Source organism: Protopterus annectens, chromosome 7.part0 (assembly GCF_019279795.1).
Source record: "Protopterus annectens isolate FY-2018-M chromosome 7.part0, PAN1.0, whole genome shotgun sequence".
Lineage (NCBI taxonomy): Eukaryota > Metazoa > Chordata > Ceratodontiformes > Protopteridae > Protopterus > Protopterus annectens.
Window position 1 is genome coordinate 1,777,093,641 of NC_056739.1, and position 22,675 is coordinate 1,777,116,315.

Below are 22,675 nucleotides of genomic sequence, written 5' to 3' on the forward strand. Positions count from 1 at the left end.
GCATGTTACAGACCACCCTCCCAATCTCAGGAACCCCACTCAGCCTTCCTGAAGACATTGGAGGATATGAATGTCTCACCAAACACCATCATATTGGGAGACTTCAACTACCCTAACATAGACTGGGTGCATTATTCTAGCCCAAACACCCTAGCCCAAAGGTTCCTGGAATTCATAAATTCAAACGCAATGGAACAGCTAGTCGCCTCTCCCACAAGGGGAGATAATATACTAGACCTGTTCATCACAAACATGGGGACAAAGTGCTCCTCACCGGAAGTATACCCTTCACTAGTGAGATCTGACCACAAACTAATCACCCTGGATATACATATCCCACCTCCACCCCCAACACAAAAGACTACAGTGAAAAACTTCTCAAAAGCCGACTTTACACTTCTTAAAACTGAGATGGTATCCTTTAAGCCCACTGGGACAGTGGAAACCACATCCCACAGTGCAGAATCCTTCACAAATGCTTTCTACGGACATCTCCAAGAATGCATGGATCATGCAATCCCAAATAAAACCAAGACCCTCTCCACCAAGGGCAGGCGTCCTGTCTGGTGGACCCCAGCCATAAACAAATTGTATAACAAAAGAAGGAAGCTACTGCATGACAGAGCAAAATCCCATAAAGAGAAGGCATCTCTGATCAGCACTAGTAGAAAGCTACGTTCTTTCATAAAAACATCCAAGGCCAACTATGAGAGAAAAATCGCTATGGACACTAAAGATAACCACAAGGCCTTCTTCAGCTATGTTAGAAACCTGGGCGGAAACCCTCAGATATGTTCAGAGTTAGTTCACAATGACAAAAAATACACTGAACCCACAGATATTGCCAAAATTCTGGCAGACAGGTTCAGTGCAAATGTCTCCCCTCCCTCACCCCCAAAAGAAGAAATACTTATCCCAGCTGAATGTAACCTCCCTGTCATCTCAGATGTCCAGGTGAGAACCGCCCTCAGCAAAGCTAAAAACACAGCACCAATGGGACCTGACGGTATCCCGGGTTGTGTGCCACGTGAACTCCAAGAGGAGCTAAACCCGCACATAAAAATGCTATTTAACCTTAGCCTTACTACAGGATATGTACCTGAAAACTGGCGTACAGCAACAGTAGTCCCACTCCACAAAGGAGGCACCTCTACTGACCCTGGTAACTACCGCCCCATAAGCTTAACCAGCCTGGTCTGCAAAGCTATGGAAAGAATCATTATGGGACTAATAAACAGAGACATTGGGGACTTACAGACACTTGATCCCACCCAGTTTGGCTTTGTAAAAGGCAGATCCTGCCTTTTAAACCTGGTTGACTTTTTCGAAACAGTCACTAGAGCCATTGACGAAGGCAAAGCAGTCCATACAGCCTACCTGGACTTGGCTAAAGCTTTCGACACAATACCCCACTCTGGCATCATAGACAAGCTCAACAGCTTAAATGTAAATCCATATGTCACAAGATGGGTGGCAAACTGGCTAAAGGATAGAACCCATAAAGTCAAAATCGCTGGAGCCATGTCAGACTCAAAGCCAGTGACAAGTGGTGTCCCACAGGGCTCTGTCCTGGGACCCCTCTTGTTCGGCATTTATTTCTCAAATGTGAAAGCAGACATGGGAGGGTTGTGGCTGACAAAGTTCACAGATGACTGCAAACTAGGCACCATAGTCGATACACCAGCTGACACATACATCCTACAGAAAGGCCTCACTAAAACGGACAACTGGTGCCGGAGTCATGGCCTTAAACTAAATGCCAAAAAATGTATAGTCATCCCCTTTGGGAAAAACAAAGTGCCCACAAATTATCACATAGGCGGTAACCCACTGAGTACGGAAAAAGTAATCAGAGACCTGGGGACCCAAGTCAGTAGTGACCTCTCATTTGACACCCAAGTTGCCAAAGTGGTTAGAAAGACTTTCTACCTTCCCCACCTTCTCATGAAGGGATTCACATCCAGATCAAAGGAGGTCATTGTGCCCCTGTACTCCTCCCTTATCAGGCCCATGATTGAGTACAATGCCCCATTTGGTATGTACCTCACCCGGCACTTGCAACAGCTAGAGAGACCCCAAAAGTACCTCACCAAGAGGATCAAGGGTCTCCAACATATGTCATATGCTGCCAGACTAAAGAAACTCCAACTCTATTCAGTAGCATACCGCCTACTCAGAGGTGATCTGTGCCTGACGTACAAGACCATGTCCAATCAGGAATTGATGGACATGCTCCACCTCAAAAAATCCAAATCCATCAGAACCACGAGAGCTAAAGATTTGAACCTCAGCACAAATATGAATAAGACATGCTGGAGGGACAGATTCATAACTCAGAGGCTTCCCATACTCTGGAACAGAATCCCAGTTCATGTTAGGCAGAGACCCTCACTGACTCTCTTCAAGAGAAATCTTGACGAGTGGATGGGAGATCGCAGGTTTACCCCAGGGGTCATCTCTGTGTCACTACTAGACAGAAGCACAGTAAACTAATTCTATTATGTAAGGGGGTCTTCACTATGTCACTACTAGACAGAGGCACAGTATTCTAAATCTATTCTGTACACCTTTGTACCATTACATGGGGTGGCGAAAGCCACATCACTATGGCTAGGCTTATAAATGCCCCAGGGCAGATAGGCTTATAAATGCCCCTGGGCAGATAGCCTAGTACCAAACTATGAAACTATAAAAGACCAAGACAATACTCAGTAATTCAACACAGTGTCTTCAGAATTCAAAATCACAGGAAATATTTTAAAACAACATTGCAGGACAGTCTCAAATAAACACAGCAAACATCTAAGCTAATCTTTACTATATTCCTAAGTATATCTAAAAGAGTTACTGTTACCTAAATATTACTTACAACAAGGCAAGTGCAGATGATGATGATGAGGGGATGTTCTTGCTAGGTCCAAGACAAAATACAAAATGCACAGTCTCTCTCTGAGGGAGTTCTTTTTACTTACTGTACATTTTACTGCTGGTTTAACCTGGATGACATCACTTTTTGTCACCTGACTTCAGTTCCCAGGCTAATCAGAAACTAACAGAATTTTAACATCTCTGTGTTAAAAAATATATCTCAGAACTGTGCAGCTGCTAGGACGGCATAAAGCAATAAAATACTTCTTACATTTTAAACCTAATAACTACTTCTCTACAAGACAATAGAAAAAACTTCTAGCTCTAGACATACTTATTTTCGTGAAGTTTTGTAAGTTAACCTTCTATAGGGTATGCTATGGTTACATTCTTGAAGCTCAGTATATAACATACAGTTTTGTATAAATCATATCAATATTTCACAAATGACATAGAATTGTTTACAAAATTCCAGATAGCTGGGCTGGCAGTGTCACAGATGTTATGACAGGAAAAACAATGTCACTGAGGTTTCAGTCTGATGTAATAATAAAGTTACATCCTTTTCGTGTCACACACTTGCAAGTGTTTATTAGCAGCAAATGTTTATTTTATTTATTTATTTATTGCCATTTGGTTACTGGGAAGGTCCACTGGGCTAGTAAAAGCCCATTTTCAGTGGAGGCCCTGTGAGAAAAGCTCCAGGATTAAAAAATAAATCATGCATTACAAGTAAACATTTCAAGAAAAAAGAGGGTTGACACAATAACAAAACATAAAAATGAGATTTGCCACAATAACAAAACAATAGTATAGAATAAAGAAAAATATGAATTACATAAGTATTCTACATTGTAAGTAAAGGAGAATTTGACACTTCAGCAATGATTGAGGTTAAGTACAGGCCAAAAGATCAATTACCAGTGCTAGCCAGGTTTATTTCATGCAGAAAAATGTAAATAAATTCAGGGCAACAAGTAACTAATGCAATAAACTATAACAGGAACAATAACAAGCTATCTTCAGCCCTTTTCTTAGACCTGTCAAAGGCTTTTGACATGGTTAACCACCATCTTCTCATCAACACCCTGGCAACAATGTCCCCAGGTAATCACCCTCTCCGATGGTTTGAATCCTACCTGCACAATAGCCAACAATCCGTCTTATGGTAGAACAAACTGTCAGACCTCCTACCAAACACTCTAGGTGTCCCACAGGGGTCTATCTTGGGATCACTTCTGTTTTCCATTTTTATCAGTGACTTCCACACTGTAATTCCTGAAGCCATCTGCATTCAATATGCAGATGACTCAACATTGATCTGCACTGCCACCTCGCAAACAGAACTGCTATCAATAGCTCTGAGTACTTTCAATCTAGTAGAGAACTGGCTTGCCGCTCGCTGTCTTTTTCTCAACCCTAATAAAACAAAGCTCCTACTTTTCACCCCCACTCAAAAATCCACAGCGTTATCTCTCTCCATTGAGGCTAATAACGGTACCATTATCTCTCCAGATGCCCATACAAAACTACTAGGAGTTATTATAGACAACAATCTTAAGTTTGACATGCACGTCAACAAAACAATCAAAACCATTAACAGAAAACTGGGCTCACTTTAAGCCATTCCTTACCTCATATGCTAGGACCTCCATTGCCCGCTCCCATCTACTCTCTACACTCTACTATGCTTCCCCTTTACTGGCCAACCTAAATAAATCTGATCTTACTAAACTCTGAAGCAGCTATAATAACATAGCTAGATTTGCAACTGGTCTACCCTATAGAACCCATCATTGTAAAAATCTAAATTATCTCGGATGGCTAGAGCTACCCAGGCAGATTCAGTATAATCAACTCATTGTTGCTCACAAAGCACTTAACCAACCAGATAATACACCTGCCCTGAAAAACATCTTTTACCCCCACTCCACCTCCAGATCAGTCCGGTCATCTAACAGACTATTAGTGCTAACCATCAAATCCAACAACTCAGCTGGTGACTCCCTGTTTGCCAACTCTGCTGGCAAAATTTGGAATTCCCTTCCTGCTAACATTACCCTGGATACCACCCTATCTCAATTCAAAATAGCTCTCAAGGAGTATTTCAAGTCTCAATGGATATGTCCCTGCTCCAAGCCTGACTAAATCTTTATGCATACTGGTGTATCTATCCTATGCCTGTAAGTGCTACTCAAATATCTTTGATAAACCAGTTTAGAAGATTTTTAGACTGTACAAATTTAAATGTACTAGAATAAGTGGTATATTTCCATAAATTTAACTAGACTGCAAAATGTGTTATATTTGTATTATGTTATGATTACTCCTGTTCGACATGACATTGTAATGATTGTATATGTATACCTTTGGAGCTTTTCTCCCCAGGCCTCCACTGAAAATGGACATGTATCCATTCAGACTATCCCGGTCAACAAATGTAAAATAAATAAAATAAAAATAAATAATGGTATCATTTTATAATCGTTACAGCTGCAAATGTTATTTTAAGGAACTGATACTAAATACAATCGATCATTTTAGCCACCTAGCCTTGCACAAGAAATGAAAAGGAGAGATTTAAGAGCTCTAACTATAAAAAAGGATATTTGGACATTAAAGCAGGCCTTCCAATACCTCATCAGTGACTGGGACAATGCAGTAAAATTTGGCAAGAGCTGTGATGCAGAAGTCGACTGTATATGTGTTTCATTTATGTCTTCAATGTTTAAAGTTAAAATGTATGAGTTAAAGCAAGTATATATGTTTTTGGACAGTTATATAACAGTACTAGTTTTCAGTTTGTTTTTATCTATGTTTAGACAATACTAACACAAAGTTATTAATAGATTAGTTTCCAAAATATAACATTAACTGATTTCATTTTTTTTTAATCTCTGTTCAGGTAACACTGGCAGGAAAGGTATTCCTGTTATTTTAGATGTTCAGTATAAATATGTATCAAATTTCAGTCAAGATTCAAAATATGACATTCACACTCATTTATGTGTTCACTATAGTACATTTCAGTCAAATTTCAGAATATAGGATTAATACTCAGTTACTTCACATTCTTCAGTTAGTTTTACAGGTAAAGTGACAGAATTATTTGTAACAGGCTTATTAAGATAAGTTATCTAAAAAATAGGTAGTAATAGTTATTCAGTATACTCAAGGCATAACAGAGCAGGCTTAATTTGTTAATTAATTTACAGATTACAGTGCACTTTACATAATTATGGTACATTAGTCAGAAAGTTAAAAGGACACTAACAGAAAATGCAGAGGTATAAACCTGAACTACAGACAGCATAAGTTTTAATAAACTATTATAGCTCATAAATATTCATAGAATATTTCAGACACAAATTTAGGAGACAGTCTAATACAGCACATAGACGTTAACAAATCTAGGTGAGAATTTACAGATACCAGTTAATACAGTATATGTAAATTATTCTTCAAGACCAGTTATAAAGTTATCTCTTTAGTGCAGATTTCAGTTAATCTTCAGAAAATAACCATCATGCTTGATAGGCTATAAATAAAAAAGAAAATGGACTAAACAGTACAATGTTTAAAGATTTAAATCATTTCACAACAGGAAAAGGTTTCTTTTGGTATAAGAGAGAGACATCTTGGTACAGTAAGGCACCCACTTATAAGGTGATAAACATAGGCAATAAACAGTGTATTTGTACCATTAGCATAGAGAGATAGGGAAGAAAAATAGGCAGGGTTAACAGTTCAAATTCTGTCTAACTTAAATGAAGACTCACAGAGACAGGTTAAGGATGTTTATGACAATTTCTCCATGCTGTTTCTGGAACAGCATAGTTAAAAGAATTATAGGTTCATAGGCTCATAGGTAGATACTAGGCTATCTGCCTTAGGACATTTATAAGCCTAGCCAGAATGTATTTGGCTTCCACCTCCCTATTAGATTAGCCTACTGTGCCTCTGTAAAGTAGGTCACAGAAGGTACCCTTTTAAGATTAGTTTACTGTGCCTCTGTCTAGCAGGGACACAGAAGAGATCCCAGGGGTGAATTTGAGATTTCCCATCCACGCATCCAGATTTCGCTTGAAGAGGGTCAGCGAGGGGCTATGTCTAACATGAATTGGGATTCTATTCCAGAGTGAGGGGAGCATCTGGGAAATGAATCTGTCCCTCCAGCATGTCCTATTTATTTTTGTGCTGAGGTTTAGGTCCCTGGAGCATGTCCATTAATTCTGGGTTTGACATGGGTTTGTACGTCAGGCATAGATCGCCTCTGAGTAGGTGGTAAGCAACTGAGTAGAGCTGGAGTTTCTTTAGTCGAGCTGCATAGGACATCTGTTTGTAGCCCATGATCCTCTTGGTGAGGTACTTTTGGGGTCTCTCCAGTTGCTGCAGGTGTCAGGTAAGGTACATCCCAAAAGGGGCATTGTATTCAATTATGGGCCTGATGAGTGACGAGTAGAGGGGCACAATGACCTCTCTTGATCTAATGCAAACCCTTTCGTGATAAGGTGGGCTATATAGAAGGTCTTTCTAACCACTTTGGCAACGTGATTATCAAAGGAGAGATTACTATCTACATTGGTCCCCAAATCTCTCATTACTTCTTCCGTACTTAATGGATTACCACCTATGTGGTAATTTGTGGGCACCTTGTTTTTCCCAAAGGGGATGACTATGCACGTTTTAGCATTTAGCTTGAGGCCATGGCTCTGGCACCAAGCATCTGTCTCTGTGAGACCCTTTTGGAGGATGCTTGTGTCAGCTGGAGATTCGATTATGGCCCCCAGTTTGCAGTCATCTGCAAACTTTGTCAGCCATAATCCCCCCATGTTAGCCTGAACCTCAGAGAAGTATATACTGAACAAGAGAGGTCCCAGAACTGAGCCCTGTGGGACACCACTTGTAACTGGTTTGGATTCGGACATGGCACCTGCGATTCTGACCATGTGGGTTCTATCTCTGAGCCAGTTTGCAACCCATCTTGTGATATAGGGGTTGATATTTAAGCTGGTAAGCTTATTTATGATGCCCGAGTGGGGTATTGTGTCGAAGGCTTTTGCGAGGTCCAGGTAGGCTGTGTGGACTACCTTACCCTTATCTATGGCTTTGGTAACTGTTTCAAAGAAATCAACTAGGTTTAAGAGGCAAGATCTGCCCTTAAAGCCAAATTGGGTAGGGTCCAGTGTCTGGAGGCTCCCAATGTCTTTGTTTATGAATTCCATGATAATACGCTCCATAGCTTTACAGACCAGACTAGTCAGGCTTATGGGGCGATAGTTTCCGGGGTCCATTGTAGCACCACCTTTGTGGAGTGGGACCACTGTAGCTGTACGCCATTCTTTGGGTACATATCCTGTTGTAAGGCTAAGTTTGAACAGTGACTTAATGTGAGGGTTCAGTTATTCTTGGAGCTCGTGTAAGACACAGTCTGGGACACCGTCCAGTCCCATAGATGCTGTGTTTTTTGCTTTGGAGAGGGCAGCTTTCACCTGTGCATCTGTGTTGTCAGGGAGGTTGCATTCAGTTGGGATAGGCATTTGCTCCTTTGGGGGGAAGGGGGGGAGAAGTTTGCGCTGAATCTGTCTGCCAGGATGTTGCTATGTCTGTAGGTTCAGTATATTTTGTACCTTTATGCAACAATTCAGAGCATATCTGGGAGTTTCCGCCCATGTTCCTGACATAACTAAAGAAGGCCTTGTGATTATCTTTAGTGTCTAGGGAATTTTTCTTTTGAAGCTGGCCTTTGATGATTTTATGAGGGATCGAAGTTTCTTGCTAATACTGATCAGAGATGCCTTCCCTTTTTGGGATTTTGCTCTGTCATGTAGTAGCTTCCTCCATCTGTTGTATAGCTTATTTATGGCCGGGGTCCACCAGACTGGTCTCCTGTTTTTGGAGGAGTGAGTCTTGGTTTTATTTGGGATAGCACGATCCATGCATTCCTGCAGGTGCTCATAGAATGCATTTGTAAAGGATTCTGCGGATTGGGCTGTATTATCCTCTGGCCCAGGGGCTTTGAAGGATATTATGGATCTAGGTAATATGGTAATTAAATCATAAACATTTTAATCAATTATCCTTTGCCCACAAAATACTGCATCAACCAGACAAACCCCTGCTCTCCAAAATCTTATACAACCATACACCACTACCAGATCCCTCTGTTCCAATAATAAACTCCTTGTTGACACCACCAAAGCTAAAGGCCACATAAGTGAATAATTTTTTTCCCATGGGAAAAAAATCACTTGGCCAACACCAAAAAAAAAAAAAAAAAAATTGCAGACCCTACAAAGTGGGTGATGTGTCCCTCACACCCTCACTAGCTAAATACACCAACTCTGAGATTGCACTGCAGTGGAGGATAGGGCAAATCCCCAATGATGGCCAGGCGATTTTTTTCCCCTGGGAAAATGTGGCCGTTAGGGATTTTGGTATTTCGATTATGTGTCGATGAAAGGGTGTTCAATGAACAGCCCCTTTGACAATGTAATATAGACCCTAAGAAAACACGTAAAGCATAAAAGGTTTTTGGTATTATTAAAATATACTTTAGATACAGTTAGTGATGTCAGGTAGTTAGTTCAGACATACAGAAAAGATTAACTATTCAGCATTACAGAAAGAAAGTAAGCTTTTGGGCTGCAGAACAGACACTCGAGCTGGAATACAGAAGTCAGATTAAATACTGATACTAAAAGACTGTTTCGGTTGATATTATTCAGGAGAATCAGAATATACCTGCAGAAACTTTGGACATATTTATCAGCACTGTTACTGTTATCCAGAATTTCAGGATTTCTACAGACTGTTATTGTTTATCAGCACTGAAATGAAGACAGTATTTGGATATTGTGAACATCTAATAAAGTCTTATTAACTGAACTGTAGTGCTTGCAGAACTTATTCTGAAAAGTACAAAAGACATGGCCCATAAAGGAGCGACTGGCACCTGTTCAACACAAATTTGGGTAATTAACAGATAAAGACTTCCATTTCAGTCTCATTTCAGTTGTTTCCAGTTAATTCCTATATATTACAATCTCATCAATTCTTTCAGATTTTATTTGGGAGAGGAAGAGGACAAATTTCAAGTGGGATAAGTTGATCTTCCCAACAGAAAAAAGAGGTTTAGGATTACCTGATTTAAAGGGATATTTTAGAGCTACATAGTTAAGGCTCTTATACATAACACAAGCAGAAAGCTACAATTCAAAGTGGAAAGGGATGATTATGAAGTGGGGGGCGTCATTCAAGAGATAAGGGAAGAACGGAGTTTTGGACACAGATCCTTAAAGAAAATAACTGCAGTCATACAGAATATTATTTCATAAAGTAGCAGAAAGTACACTAAGAACTAATCTAACATAAGGATGGAGAAAGGAGAGTCTTCCGATAGGGAAGACTGCAATTAGGGGTGCAGAGAATAGACAAAGGGGGCTGGAATTTAATGGAGGAAGCTGACAAAGGAACCAAGGTATTAGGAGCAAATAATTAGAGATGGAAGGGTAAGGAATGGCAAAAGGCCAGGAAGACATTTGAATTGCAGGCTAGTGACTGCCTTTCCCCATCAGGTATTAATATCAGAATAAAGACAAAGAAAAAGGGATATGAGAATCTTAAACTACACTGGTTGAGTTTTTAATTGAATCTAGAACAGAAGATGCTGTTAAAAAGGGATAATTAGTAGAGACTATAAAATATTGCACACTGGCTATAAGAAACAATCAGAAGAGGTCAGGAAAGATTGGGAAGAGAGATTAGATATGAAATCCATAAAGAAACAATGAGAGGACATATTTATAGCTCCTGAATTTGCAACAAAGACTCGAACATCTAGGACTTTTGCCTGGAAGTGTTTGCATAGGTACTTTTATACCCCTAGCAGACTCCAAAGAATTTTTCCGCAGGCAGATGGCAAATATTGGAGGTGTGATGGTGGAAGAAAGAGGTAACGGGGAACGTAAGTTTTGGGAGTGTAATGAGTTGACAGACTTTCTATCAGTAAAAGTAGTTGAGCAAGTGAGGGTAACTGAAGAAATGTGTTTTTTTGAGTTGGAATATAGTACCTGAATTGCCTATACACACTAAGATCTTGTTAAGTTTACTTCTGGGGCTTGTCAAAAAGTAATTACTAGAAAATGGAAATCAAAATCTAAACCAACTATACTTAAAGTAATGGATACTGTAAGAGAGGTAAAGGAACAGGAAATGCTATCTTTAGAAAAGGCTGGAAGTAAATTAGAAAAAATAAGTTGGGAAAAATGCACCCAGAAAAGTGTTTTGGAGGAGGAATGATGCAAGAACTGAATACTTAAATTATACATCACAAATTATTATGCATCTTTTAATGTTTCTAAATGAGAACTTGTTAATATGGTTTGACTACTTTTATACAGATGGAAGTTTGCGTATGTCCCAAGTGCTAATTCATTAAAGGTGTTAAAATGTATGCCGTGGCTACTGCCCTCCTCTTAGAGGAACTACTTCCTATTAAGAGCAATCAGGTCATCTTTCATACCAGTCAGTTCAAAATTCAAAACTGCTGTAGGCGGAAGAACATTCCCAAGAATAAGACTTGCACTCAAACAACCTTCCATATAACGTTAAAAATGGTGAGACCCTACAGTCTTTTAAAAGTTCATTAATGGAATAATTACACAGTGAAGTGTAAATACTTTCAGGAGACTGGTTAAAAGATTCAACATCTCCCAAATATGCAATATTAATTTACTCCTACTTAATTGCTAATTCCTCTGTTAGATTGTTAATTACACAGTATATTGTACTGTTACCATTATTTATACCTCTTAAAATTACAAACTGTATTGTCATGTAGTCTCTTTGTGTATACATCTACCAAGCCTGTCAGTTTGTCATCATGTTTGACCTAGAGCATCATATACAGTATACTCATAGTTTCATAGTATAGTACTAGGCTATCTGCCCTGGGGCATTTGTAAGCCTAGCCATAGTGATGTGGCTTTTGCCACCCCATGAAGTGGTACAAAAATGTACAGAATAAATCTAGAATACTGTGCCTCTGTCTAGTAGTGACACAGTGAAGGTCCCCTTATATAATAGAATTAGTTTACTGTGCCCCTGTCTAGCAGTGACACAGATGTGACCCCTGGGGTAAACTTAGGATCTCCCATCCACTCATCAAGATTTCTCTTGAAGAGAGTCAGTGAGGGGCTCTGCCTAATATGAACTGGGATCCTGTTCCAAAGCATGGGAAGCCTCTGGGTTATGAATCTATCCCTTCAGCATGTCCTATTCATACTTGTGCCAAGGTTTAAGTTTTTAGCTCTCGTGGTCCTGATGGATTTGGATTTTTTGAGGTGGAGCATGTCCATCAGATCCTGATTGGACATGGCCTTGTACGTCAGGCAGAGATCACCTCTGAGCAGGCGGTATGCTACTGAATAGTGCTGAAGTTTCTTTAGTCTGGCAGAATAAGACATATGTTGGAGACCCTTGATCCTTTTGGTGAGGTACTTTTGTGGTCTCTCCAGCTGTTGCAAGTGCCGGGTGAAATACATACCAAATGGGGCATTGTACTCAATCATGGGTCTGATGAGGGAGGAATATAGGGGTACAATGACATCCTTGGATCTGGATGTGAAACCCTTCATGATGAGGTGTGCAAGGTAGAATGTTTTTCTAACCACTTTGGCAACGTGGGTGTCAAATGAGAGGTCGCTGTCTACTTGGGTCCCTAGGTCTCTGATTACTTTTCCATACTCAGTGGGTTGCTGTCTATGTGATAATTTGTGGGTACTTTGTTTTTCCAAAAGGGATGACTATACATTTTTGGCATTTAGTTTAAGGCCGTGACTACGGCACCAGTTGTCCGTTTCAGTGAGGCCTTTTTGTAGGATGTGTGTATCTGCTGGTGTATCGACTATGGCGCCTAGTTTGCAGTCATCTGCGAACTTTGTCAGCCACAGCCCTCCCATGTTTGCTTTAACATCTGAGAAATAAATGCCGAACAAGAGAGGTCCCAGGACAGATCCCTGTGGGACACCACTTGTGACTGGCTTTGAGTCTGACATTGCTCCAGCGATTTTAACTTTATGGGTTCTGTCCTTTAGCCAGTTTGCAACCCATCTAGTGACATAAGGGTTTATGTTTAAGCTGTTTAGCTTATCTATGATGCCTGAGTGGGGTATTGTGTCGAAGGCCTTAGCCAAGTCCAGGTATGCTGTATGGACTGCTTTGCCCTAATCAATGGCTCTAGTGACTGTTTCGAAAAAGTCAACCAGGTTTAAAATGCAGGATCTGCCCTTTACAAAGCCGAACTGGGTGGGGTCAAGCATCTGTAGGTCCCCTATGTCTCCGTTTATGAGTTCCATAATGATTCTTTCCATAGCTTTGCAGACCAGGCTAGTCAAGCTTATGGGGCGGTAGTTTCTAGGGTCTGTAGAGGCACCCCCCTTGTGGAGTGGGACCACTGTTGCTCCTACGCCAGTGTTCAGGTACATATCCCGAAGTAAGGCTAAGGTTAAATAGCATTTTTATGTGTGGGTTTAGCTCCTCTTGGAGTTCACGTAACATGCACCCCGGGATACCATCAGGTCCCATTGATGCTGTGTTTTTTGCTTTGTTTAGGGCGGTTCTCACTTGGACATCAGAGATTACAGGGAGATTACATTCAGCTGGGATAAGTATTTCTTCTTTTGGGGGTGAAGGAGGCAAGAAATTTGCACTGAACCTGTCAGCCAGAATGTTAGCAATATCTGTGGGTTCAGTGTATTTTTTGTTGTTGTGAACCAACTCTGAGCATATCTGAGGGTTTCCGCCGAGGTTTCTAATATAGCTGAAGAAGGCTTTGTGGTTATCTTTAGTGTCCTTAGCGATTTTTCTCTCAAAGTTTGCCTTGGATGTTTTTATGAGAGAACGTAGTTTTCTGCTAATGTTGATCAGAGATGTCTTCCCTTCATGGGATTTCGCTCTGACGTGCAGTAGCTTCCTTATTTTGTTATACAATTTGTTTATGGCTGAGGTCCACCAGACAGGACGCTTACATTTGGTGGAGAGGGACTTGGATTTGTTTGGGATTGCATGATCCATGCATTCTTGGAGATGTCCATAGAAAGCATTTGTGAGGGATTCGGCATTGTGGGATGTGGTATCCACTGGCACAGTGGGCTTAAAGGATACCATCTCAGTCTTAAGAAGAGTGAAGTCTGCTTTTGAGAAGTTTTTCACTGTGGTCTTTTGTGCTGGGGGTGGAGGTGGGATATGTATATCCAGGGTGATTAGTTTGTGGTCAGATCTCACTAATGAGAGGTATACTTACAATATACTCAGTGCTCCTTTGCTGATTTTATATTGTACTTTTAAGTGTCCTTGAACTGTATTAATCTAAGTTGCATATCTGTGAATGTCCTTGTACAATGTTAAATGTTTATTGAAATTTAATTTATATTAACTGATTTTTTTGTATTTATATAAATTTTTTTATAAATGTACGTAGCTCATTGAATGAAAGGGATCAGTAAAACAGCTCATTTACTCTGTCAACAAATTGAGAATAAATAAATAAATGGTTTGAATTAATTGTTTTCTAGCATAGGCCACTTATGAATGTTTGCGTGTTGAAGGTGTAAATATTCATATATTTTTCTCCTTTTCAGATATTGAGCCAAAGCCAGATGTTGTCTGGCCCTGTGCTGCTTCAATAGCCTGTTCATGTGTCAGCCTCTGCAACTCGTTTCTTGCTGTAGGTTTTGTTGATGGAACACTAACAGTCTGGGACAGATATCTGGGTAAGAATGAATAAACTACAACAGAAAGACAGACCTGCCTTTCAGATTTTTTTCACCTGTGCTTTGTCATGCTGATATTCCTAATGCTGTAAGGAGCAATATTAATATCTTGAAATGTAAGAGCTAATATTTTTTCTAACTGGCTAATAAAGTATTGATGCAATGCTTTGTCACTAGACATTATTTTGATCTTGCAGCAGCTTTCTTTCTGAGTAGAAGGTGTCAAACGCAAAGTTAGTAAATGGTATTTCTTCATAGTAAATCGTGCTTGCCACAGAAGGCAGAAATTAAGTACAACAAATGTTTTCATAAATCTGTACTGAAACTTTTCTGCTGATTTGCTATGCAGTTCATTCATTATTCATTATCGGTATTAACCAACAATATGAATTCTTCTATTAGCAATGTCTGTGAAATGCCAAAGGGAGTAGTGCATTATGTACAGCTATGTAAAAACAGCTGTCCATCGAACAGTTATGCAAAAACTATTCTAATGAAAGAACAAAGGCTAAGTTTCATAAGGGACGTTTTCTTTTCTTTTATTTTCTTTTCTCTGAGGTATAGCAACCTCAGGGTTGATTATATTAATTAAGAGAGTGCAGTGGTTGAACCCTGTATGTGGAGGTAATGTGGCTTTGTCCCCACAGAAAACAAACGTCAGACAGGATAATGCAGATGTACTGTCTCACAATGTTTGCTTCATGAAAATGGCAGTGTCTTGCACTTGCACCCAATGCCCAATGAGAAGGGCTTGTCTTTAAGTGCAGAGTTTGTTGTCTGTTGTAAATTATTGAATGTAAAGCTTTATTTCTTTGAATCTGACCAGCTATCACATGGAACCACATTGTCTTGTGAAGATATGTATGTTACAGTGCTTTTTGCCTTTAATTTTTTTACTTGTACCATGATTGCCATTTACTTTCTAAGATCAATCTTTTTTAATGCATTCTGCTAAATAATTAGTCTTACTCGGTGGTGGTGCTGCGGTAGTGTTGTCGCCTCACAGTAAGACGCTGTCCGGTTCGATTCTCAACTAGAGCGTCTTCTGCGTGGAGACATGCGTGAATGGGCATACCTTTGTTGAAGGTTGTGCGTCAGGGCTGGTAACTCGGCACGTAAAAATCAACTACCAATCATTAGCGGACCGAAGTTCCGCTGTGGCGACTCCTAACCGGGAAAAGCCGAAAGACACAACTTTGAGGTGAATGTTACAACAGGTTGTAAAAATGTATTTTAGAAAACCAGTGCAAAAGAAAAAAAATTATATACAGTGTCCATAACAAGATCTGAAATTATTAACAAGCAATGTGAAGTTGTTCAATCTCGACATTCATTCTTTACTGATGGGTTCGGAGCCAATCCCTTGGCTCCGATACGGACAATTGCAAAGCCTGAGGTCTTCAAATAGCTCGAGGCCAAGTACCTATCCCATGATGCACCTGTTAATTAGCTCAGATCTAGTTTGCCACTGCAGCAGATCAGAGGTTCTGATTTAGCTCGGGCCAGATAAGCAATTTTTTCATTAAAATTTTCAAAAAAAGTGCTTTGATAGTATATTAGATAGTTAGGTTTGTTGTTAAAGCTCTTCTAGCTTTCAGTGTGTTTTCCCTTCCCATTTTCTGTTTTATTAGATAATTCTAGTTGGCCTCTTTTAGGCCTAGTTAGTAGTAGTTCCTACTTGGTGTGGTCTGCCTAGCCTTCGTTTTTTTTTAGATAAAGCTTGGCACAGTAACCCTTAGATAATATAGATAAAGTTATTGCTTCCTTTTTCATCTTGCTGTGTGTTTTTCAGTGACCTCTGTCACTTTTCTTAGATAGTTGTAGTAACTTAGATTTTTGTGTGTTCTGTCTAGCCGTCTGTATTTTTCTAAGGCTTAGCTCTTTGTGACTGTTAAAAATTTACAATAAACACTACTTATTTAGATAAGGTTGTTGTTTCTCAGCAGTTATCTGTTTTGGCATAGTCTGCTTGTGTGATATATATTGTGTTTGTGTGGTTTAGCCTGCTTTTATTAAGGCTTGTGTGGAATTTTTTTCTATTCTGTGAAAAATTACTGTTGAAGTTTTTTGTGTGGTAACAGTAAATATTCTCTAACATTATTATGGCTGACCAAGATAAGCACCCTAAGTTTGGGTTCAAAAAGTTCCCAAAATGTGGCCAGAAAATGTCAGTTACAGACAGCCACGTTAACTGTGTTTACTGTCTAGGGGCTCTGCATTTGCAAGACAGTTGTGCCATTTTTTATTCCTTCTCCTCTAGGGTCCTGCAGGAAAGGAAACTGATCAATAGAGGCTTGTTGAACCCTTCATTGCAGGAAGCTTTGAGTGACCAGGATGGTTTCAGTAGGTCTTCAAAGTCTTCCAAGACATCAGACTCAAAATAATCAAAGAAGTCATCGACTTTGGCTCCACTGCCCTCGGAGCCGACAGTCTTTACCTTTCAGAGCCGGTCCCCAGTCTTGGAACCAGTCTCTGAAGCCCCGAAGAGTCCTATTCTCCAGTTGGTACCACCTTTGGTATGATCCTCTCAATCATCTATCAGCCTGTCGGATCTGGACGTGCTTCGTATGGTACAGAAGCTGTTGTTGGCACCTGCATTAGCCAAAATGTTATTGGCTTCGACCCAAATGGCTTCGGAGCCAAAGACCATTGCACCGACTCTTGCTATTCCTCCTCCAAGCCATGCTGATACTTCGGAGCCAGAGGAGGCAGACCTGATGTTAGTGAAACCCTCAGAGCCGACACCTACTCCAGTGTCTTCGGCTCCATGTACTCTGACTTCATTGGTGTGTATCAAGGACTCTAGGAGCTGACAGTCTCTGGTTGGGTCGAAGAGGACAATCGGACTGACTTGTTGACTACGACTTTGCCTCTTGGGGCCTCGGCTCGCAGCCCACTGTTCCGGTGCTGGGGGTGTCGATGGTTTCGTAGGATCCGTCGGTTCCCTTACATCGGAGCAGAGGTGCTTTTGATGCTATGAGGAGAGTTATGTATCCTAGGACATCCTCAACCTCGGGTCTGCCTTCCTCCTCCCCTAAAGTGCCTGTGTCTGCTTCTGCCTCACACGTCCTGACCAAATATAGAGACCCAGAGCCTCAGGAAGCCCCAATGGGTGGCCCCTACTCTTCCGAGACCTCACCAGAGGCTCCCACTGATGAGGTTCCCAGCAAAAGATTGTGCAAGAAGAAATACCTAGACTCCCCACAGGAGTCTCTCACATTGGATACTGACTTAGATGAGTCAGAAGGATCCCCACAGTCCCCCTCTGAGGATACCTCCTATGCTGAGATACTTGAGATCCTTAGGCAGAGGGGTGACTGGCAGTCAAAAAGCCCTACTGAGGATGAGTTAGTTCTCCTGAAGTCTTTCGGTTTTCAGCCCTCCACCTCTTGGGTATCTCCACCCTTCAATGAGCTGATGCAGCTGGTCTCACGAAGAGCATGGGAGTCTCCGGATACTATGGAGCCTGTCCCTAGGAGGCCTAATAAATTAATTTCTGCCCCACTTGACAAAACATTCTTAACTAAAGTTGTTCCAGTTGATGCCATGGTGGTGGCGGCAGCTGCCAAGAAGGAAATGTCTGAGACCTCCTCGTCTATCCATCCTCCTAACAGAGACTTCAGGATTATGGATAGATGTGGGAAGCACATGTTCAGTTCAGTGACCTTTGCTCTGTGTTCGCTGAACTACTTAACCCATTTTACTAGGTTGCAAAGAGATCTCCTTAAGGAGTTGGGAGATACTCTTCAGGGTACAGTAGCTGAAGGAGTTTCCAACAAAGTTGCTGCCCAGCTTGCTACCCTAAATTCTATTGTCAACTCATCCATGCATCTCATATCCTATGCAGCTGATGGAATGAGTAAGGCAGTGGGTACAGGAGTTGCTCTTAGGAGACATTCCTGGATGCACTTGTGTTCCTTCGCAGAGACCTTCAATTCATCCTTTGTAAACACTCCCTTTGATGGCTTGTCCCTTTTCGGTCCTAAAGTGAAGGAAACAATAACCAGGTGTGAACAGGTTGAAAAGACTCTGTCTGCCGTCAGGGTCCATTTTTCCACCTCTACCCAATCCTACCCTAAAAGTCAAAGGGGAGGAAAAATGTGGTTCCAAAAAGCCCAAGGAGCCCTTCAGGACACACTTGGTGAACCCCCTCCAGGGACAGAGGAGGAGGAGGTAATAATGGAAGACGCCACCCTCGTGGCAGAGGGGGTCCGCAACACCAGCGTGACAGAGATCACTTCTCTGGGAATCCCTACCAGCACTCCTGAGAGGAGGCCCAACTATCCTGCTCTGGAGGCAGTCGGGGGTCGCTTATCTTTGTACGCAGACACCTGGCTCAAAATAACAAAAGACAGCTGGGTACAAAGTATCATTTCCAGAGGGTATTTCATTCCATTCGTCACACCTCACCCAATCGTGGAAAAATCCTGACGTTCCCCCCAGTTACAGGGAACGGGCAACAATAGAGGTCCAAACATTACTAGAAAAAAGAGTAATCCAAACAGTCCCAGTAGACCAGACAGGATCCAGAACGTACTCAAGATTCTTTTTGGTTCAAAAGAAGACAGGGGACTGGAGACCCTTATTGGACCTCAGCAGACTGAACCAATACATAAAGAAAGAGAAATTTCGGATGGTCATGCTTCAGTCCATACTTCCCTTCTTAGGGAAAGACAATTGGATGTGCTCCATAGATCTCAAGGATGCATACTACCACATAAAAATGGCCAGGCCATCCAGGGATCACCTGCACTTCTGGCTGGGAGCCAGTCATTACCAGTTTCGAGTCCTGCCCTTTGGTCTCACTACAGCCCCCAGAGTGTTCACCAAATGCATGGCAGTGGTCACAGCTCACCTGAAGCATCTAGGATTCCAGGTGTTTCCTTACCTAGATGATTGGCTCCTTACCACCACCAGGCATCAACTCATTTAGGCCAAGGAGTCCACTCTGTCACTCTGCAATCATCTGGGCATTACGATCAACTCAGAAAAATCTGCCTTGTCGCCATTGCAGCATATCATTTTTATTGGGGCAGAGTTGGACACCACCAACAACAATCTAAGGCTTCCAATAGAAAGAGTCTCTCTTCTTCATCAACATGTCAGCATCCTGATATCAAAAGACAAAGCACCAGCATCAAAAGTTCTGAAAGTATTAGGCATGATGGCAGCAGCAATTCTAGCCATACCACTAGCTCGTATGCACATGCGGGTACTTTAATGGCTGTTCACTCAATGGTATTACTAAGAGTTAACCTTTAATCACACTATAATGATTACAAATTCTTGCAAGAAGGACCTTCAGTGGTGGTTGACCTCACTTCATGACACGATAGGAAACCCATTTGTGCTATTTCCTCCAGCGGTCACTGTGACCACGGACGCTTCCCTGATAGGGTGGGAGGCATTTTCAGTGAAAGACTGCCCAGGGCACATGGATCGATCAAGAGACACATCTGCATATCAGTGTCCTAGAGATGAGAGCAGTACTTTTCGCTTTGCAGTACTTTCAGGACTCTCTTCCTCTGGGTACGATTGCGATTCAGACAGACAACATGTTGGTGGTCTGGTATTTGAACAAACAAGGAGGAACCAGGTCTTACCCCCTTTGTCATGAGGCTCTCAGAGTTTGGCAGTGGGCTGTTTCCACCCAGCGCTTTCTGTTGGCAACACACAACCTGCGGAGATCAAACGTGATAGCAGACAAACTGAGCAGGGCAATCTTGTTGCCCCACGAGTGGTCCCTCAAGAAAGAAATAGCGGACAAGATATTCCACAGGTGGGGCCAGCATTGCTGGAACTTTTTTTCCAGTCTCATGAACACGAAATGCAGAAGCTACTTTGCCCTGATTCCCCCTCCAGGAGAAGCCCCAAGGGACACACTCATACACAATTGGCCTCGGGGTGTCCTCTATGCATTTCCACCAATCCCGTTGATACCCAAGTCTCTACAGAAAGTAAAATCCCTGGGAAGGACCATCATTCTTATAGCCCCTCATTGGCCTCATCAGATTTGGTTCCGCTTCCTTCGACTGCATCTTTTGGAGGATCCTTGGATTCTGGATCCAGTTTCAGAACTTCTGACACACCCGTTGGGGGACTTTCATCCCTCTCTGCAGTCCTGAAGCTGAGAGCTTGGCTGCTCCAGTTCTCATCATAGCTAGGTTCCATAAATTTTCAAATGAGACAAAACAGATCCTTTTGTCCTCTCATAAATCTTCTACTAAAAGCTGTATCTTACCAAATGGAAGAACTTTTCTATATGTGCCTCAAAAAAAAAAAATATTGATCCTTGCCAAGCCCCTATGGCTTCCATCTTAGAATTCTTGACTATGATTTTTAACAAAGGAGCTGCAGCAGCAACTGTTCGGGTTCAATTGGCTGCTATTTCTAATTTTCATCTTGGTTTTGAAGGACTGAATATCATGTCTCACAAGTTATCCAAAGCCTTTCTCAAAGGGACTTTTCATATTAGACCACCTGTGAACTCTCCCTATTCTCCATGGAATTTAAATTTTATGCTTTCACGTATAATTCACCCGCCATTTGAACCATCTTCATCTTGTGATCTCAGATTTTTGTCTTGGAAGACCATCTTTCTGGTAACTATTCCTTCTGCCCACAGAGTGTCAGAGCTTCAGGCTTTATCCATCAAGCCTCCCTATTTGATATTTCATGCTGACAGAGTATCACTTAGAACAAATCCCTCATTCTTGCCCAAAGTTTGCACTGAAACCAACCTCAACCAAGTTATTGATTTGCCAGTTTTCTTCCTCAATCATTCTAACAATTTAGAGTATATGCTGCACAAACTTGATGTTCACAGACAGCTCAGATGTTATTCAGATTGAACAAAAGATTTCAGGAAATCAGACCAGCTTTTTGTTTCATTCTCAGACTCCAGGAAAGGGAGACCAGTGGATAAAACAACTCTGTCTAAATGGTTATCTGGTTGTATTACCTTTGCCTATTCAGCTGCCAATATGCCTTTTTAACACAAGATTAAAGCTCACTCAACCAGAGCAGTTTCTACATCATCTGCCTTTTCTGCCAGGCTTTCCATTGATAACATTTGTGCAGCAGCCACTTGGTCAAAACGTCACACCTTTATCACTCATTACAAAGTTGACAAGGCCTCCTTTGGATCCATTGTCCTGAGAAATATACTCCTGTGAGCCACCCAGATTGATGGTGCTTGGGACGCTACCCATCAGTAAAGAATGAACGGTGAGATTGAACAACTTCACATAAAGAAGTTATGTACTTACCATAACGTTCCATGTGAGTTGTTCATCTTGCCTTCATTCTTACATCCCTCCCTCCTTCCCCCTCCTAGGCTGATAGATGACCGATATGCTGAACCCATCCTGGTTACTCAAACCTTCTGTTTCTTTTCTCTGGGAGTGGAATAATGACATATGGTATTAGTATACGCAGCAAACAAGATTTAAGGTAATTCACAGGTGCATCATGGGAAAGGGACTTGGCCTCGAGCTATTTGAAGACCTTGAGCTTTGCAGTTGGCCGTATCAGAGCTGAGGGATCGGCTCTGAACCCATCAGTAAAGAATGAAGGTGAGATGAACAACTCACAGGAAATGTTATGGTAAGTACAAAACTTCTTTTTTAATACATCTCTAATAAATCCTTGAGTTTTTGCCAAGATAGTTTCTTATGGGTAACATTCATGGTTCTGTTATTCAAGGTTTGCAGTTCTTTATTACATACATGTATTGCTAGACAAATACATTCTGAAAAAGAGAGGTAACTTTTGCTTTTCCAGTTCAATGTAATGACTTTTCTGGCAGTATCCAAGATAGGCCATAGGAGAGGCACTTGAGATTTACGAATAGGACTTGGAACTGGAACATTAAATAGAATTAAATCATTTGTTTTATCAAATGTGTCTGACCACAGGGCTTTAGCAAAATTTCTGAATTCATCCCAAAATAATGTAACCTGTTGATGCTTCAGGATCATATGCTCCCAGTCTGCTTCTAAGTTATCATTACATCTCCAACATCTTAGGTTGTC

The 22,675-nt window shown here is 41.3% G+C and overlaps 1 protein-coding gene across 3 annotated transcripts in view; it reads left to right on the forward strand.

The window, feature by feature from the left end:
- The window catches only part of WDR93 (WD repeat domain 93), a 1,423,954-nt gene that overhangs the window by 896,256 nt on the left and 505,023 nt on the right, over positions 1–22,675 (forward strand). For all 3 annotated transcript variants that reach the window (XM_044078311.1, XM_044078310.1, XM_044078312.1), the window contains one exon: positions 14,511–14,642. In XM_044078311.1, coding sequence (XP_043934246.1) covers positions 14,511–14,642 — 132 coding nt within the window. The remainder of the gene's footprint in view (positions 1–14,510; positions 14,643–22,675) is intronic.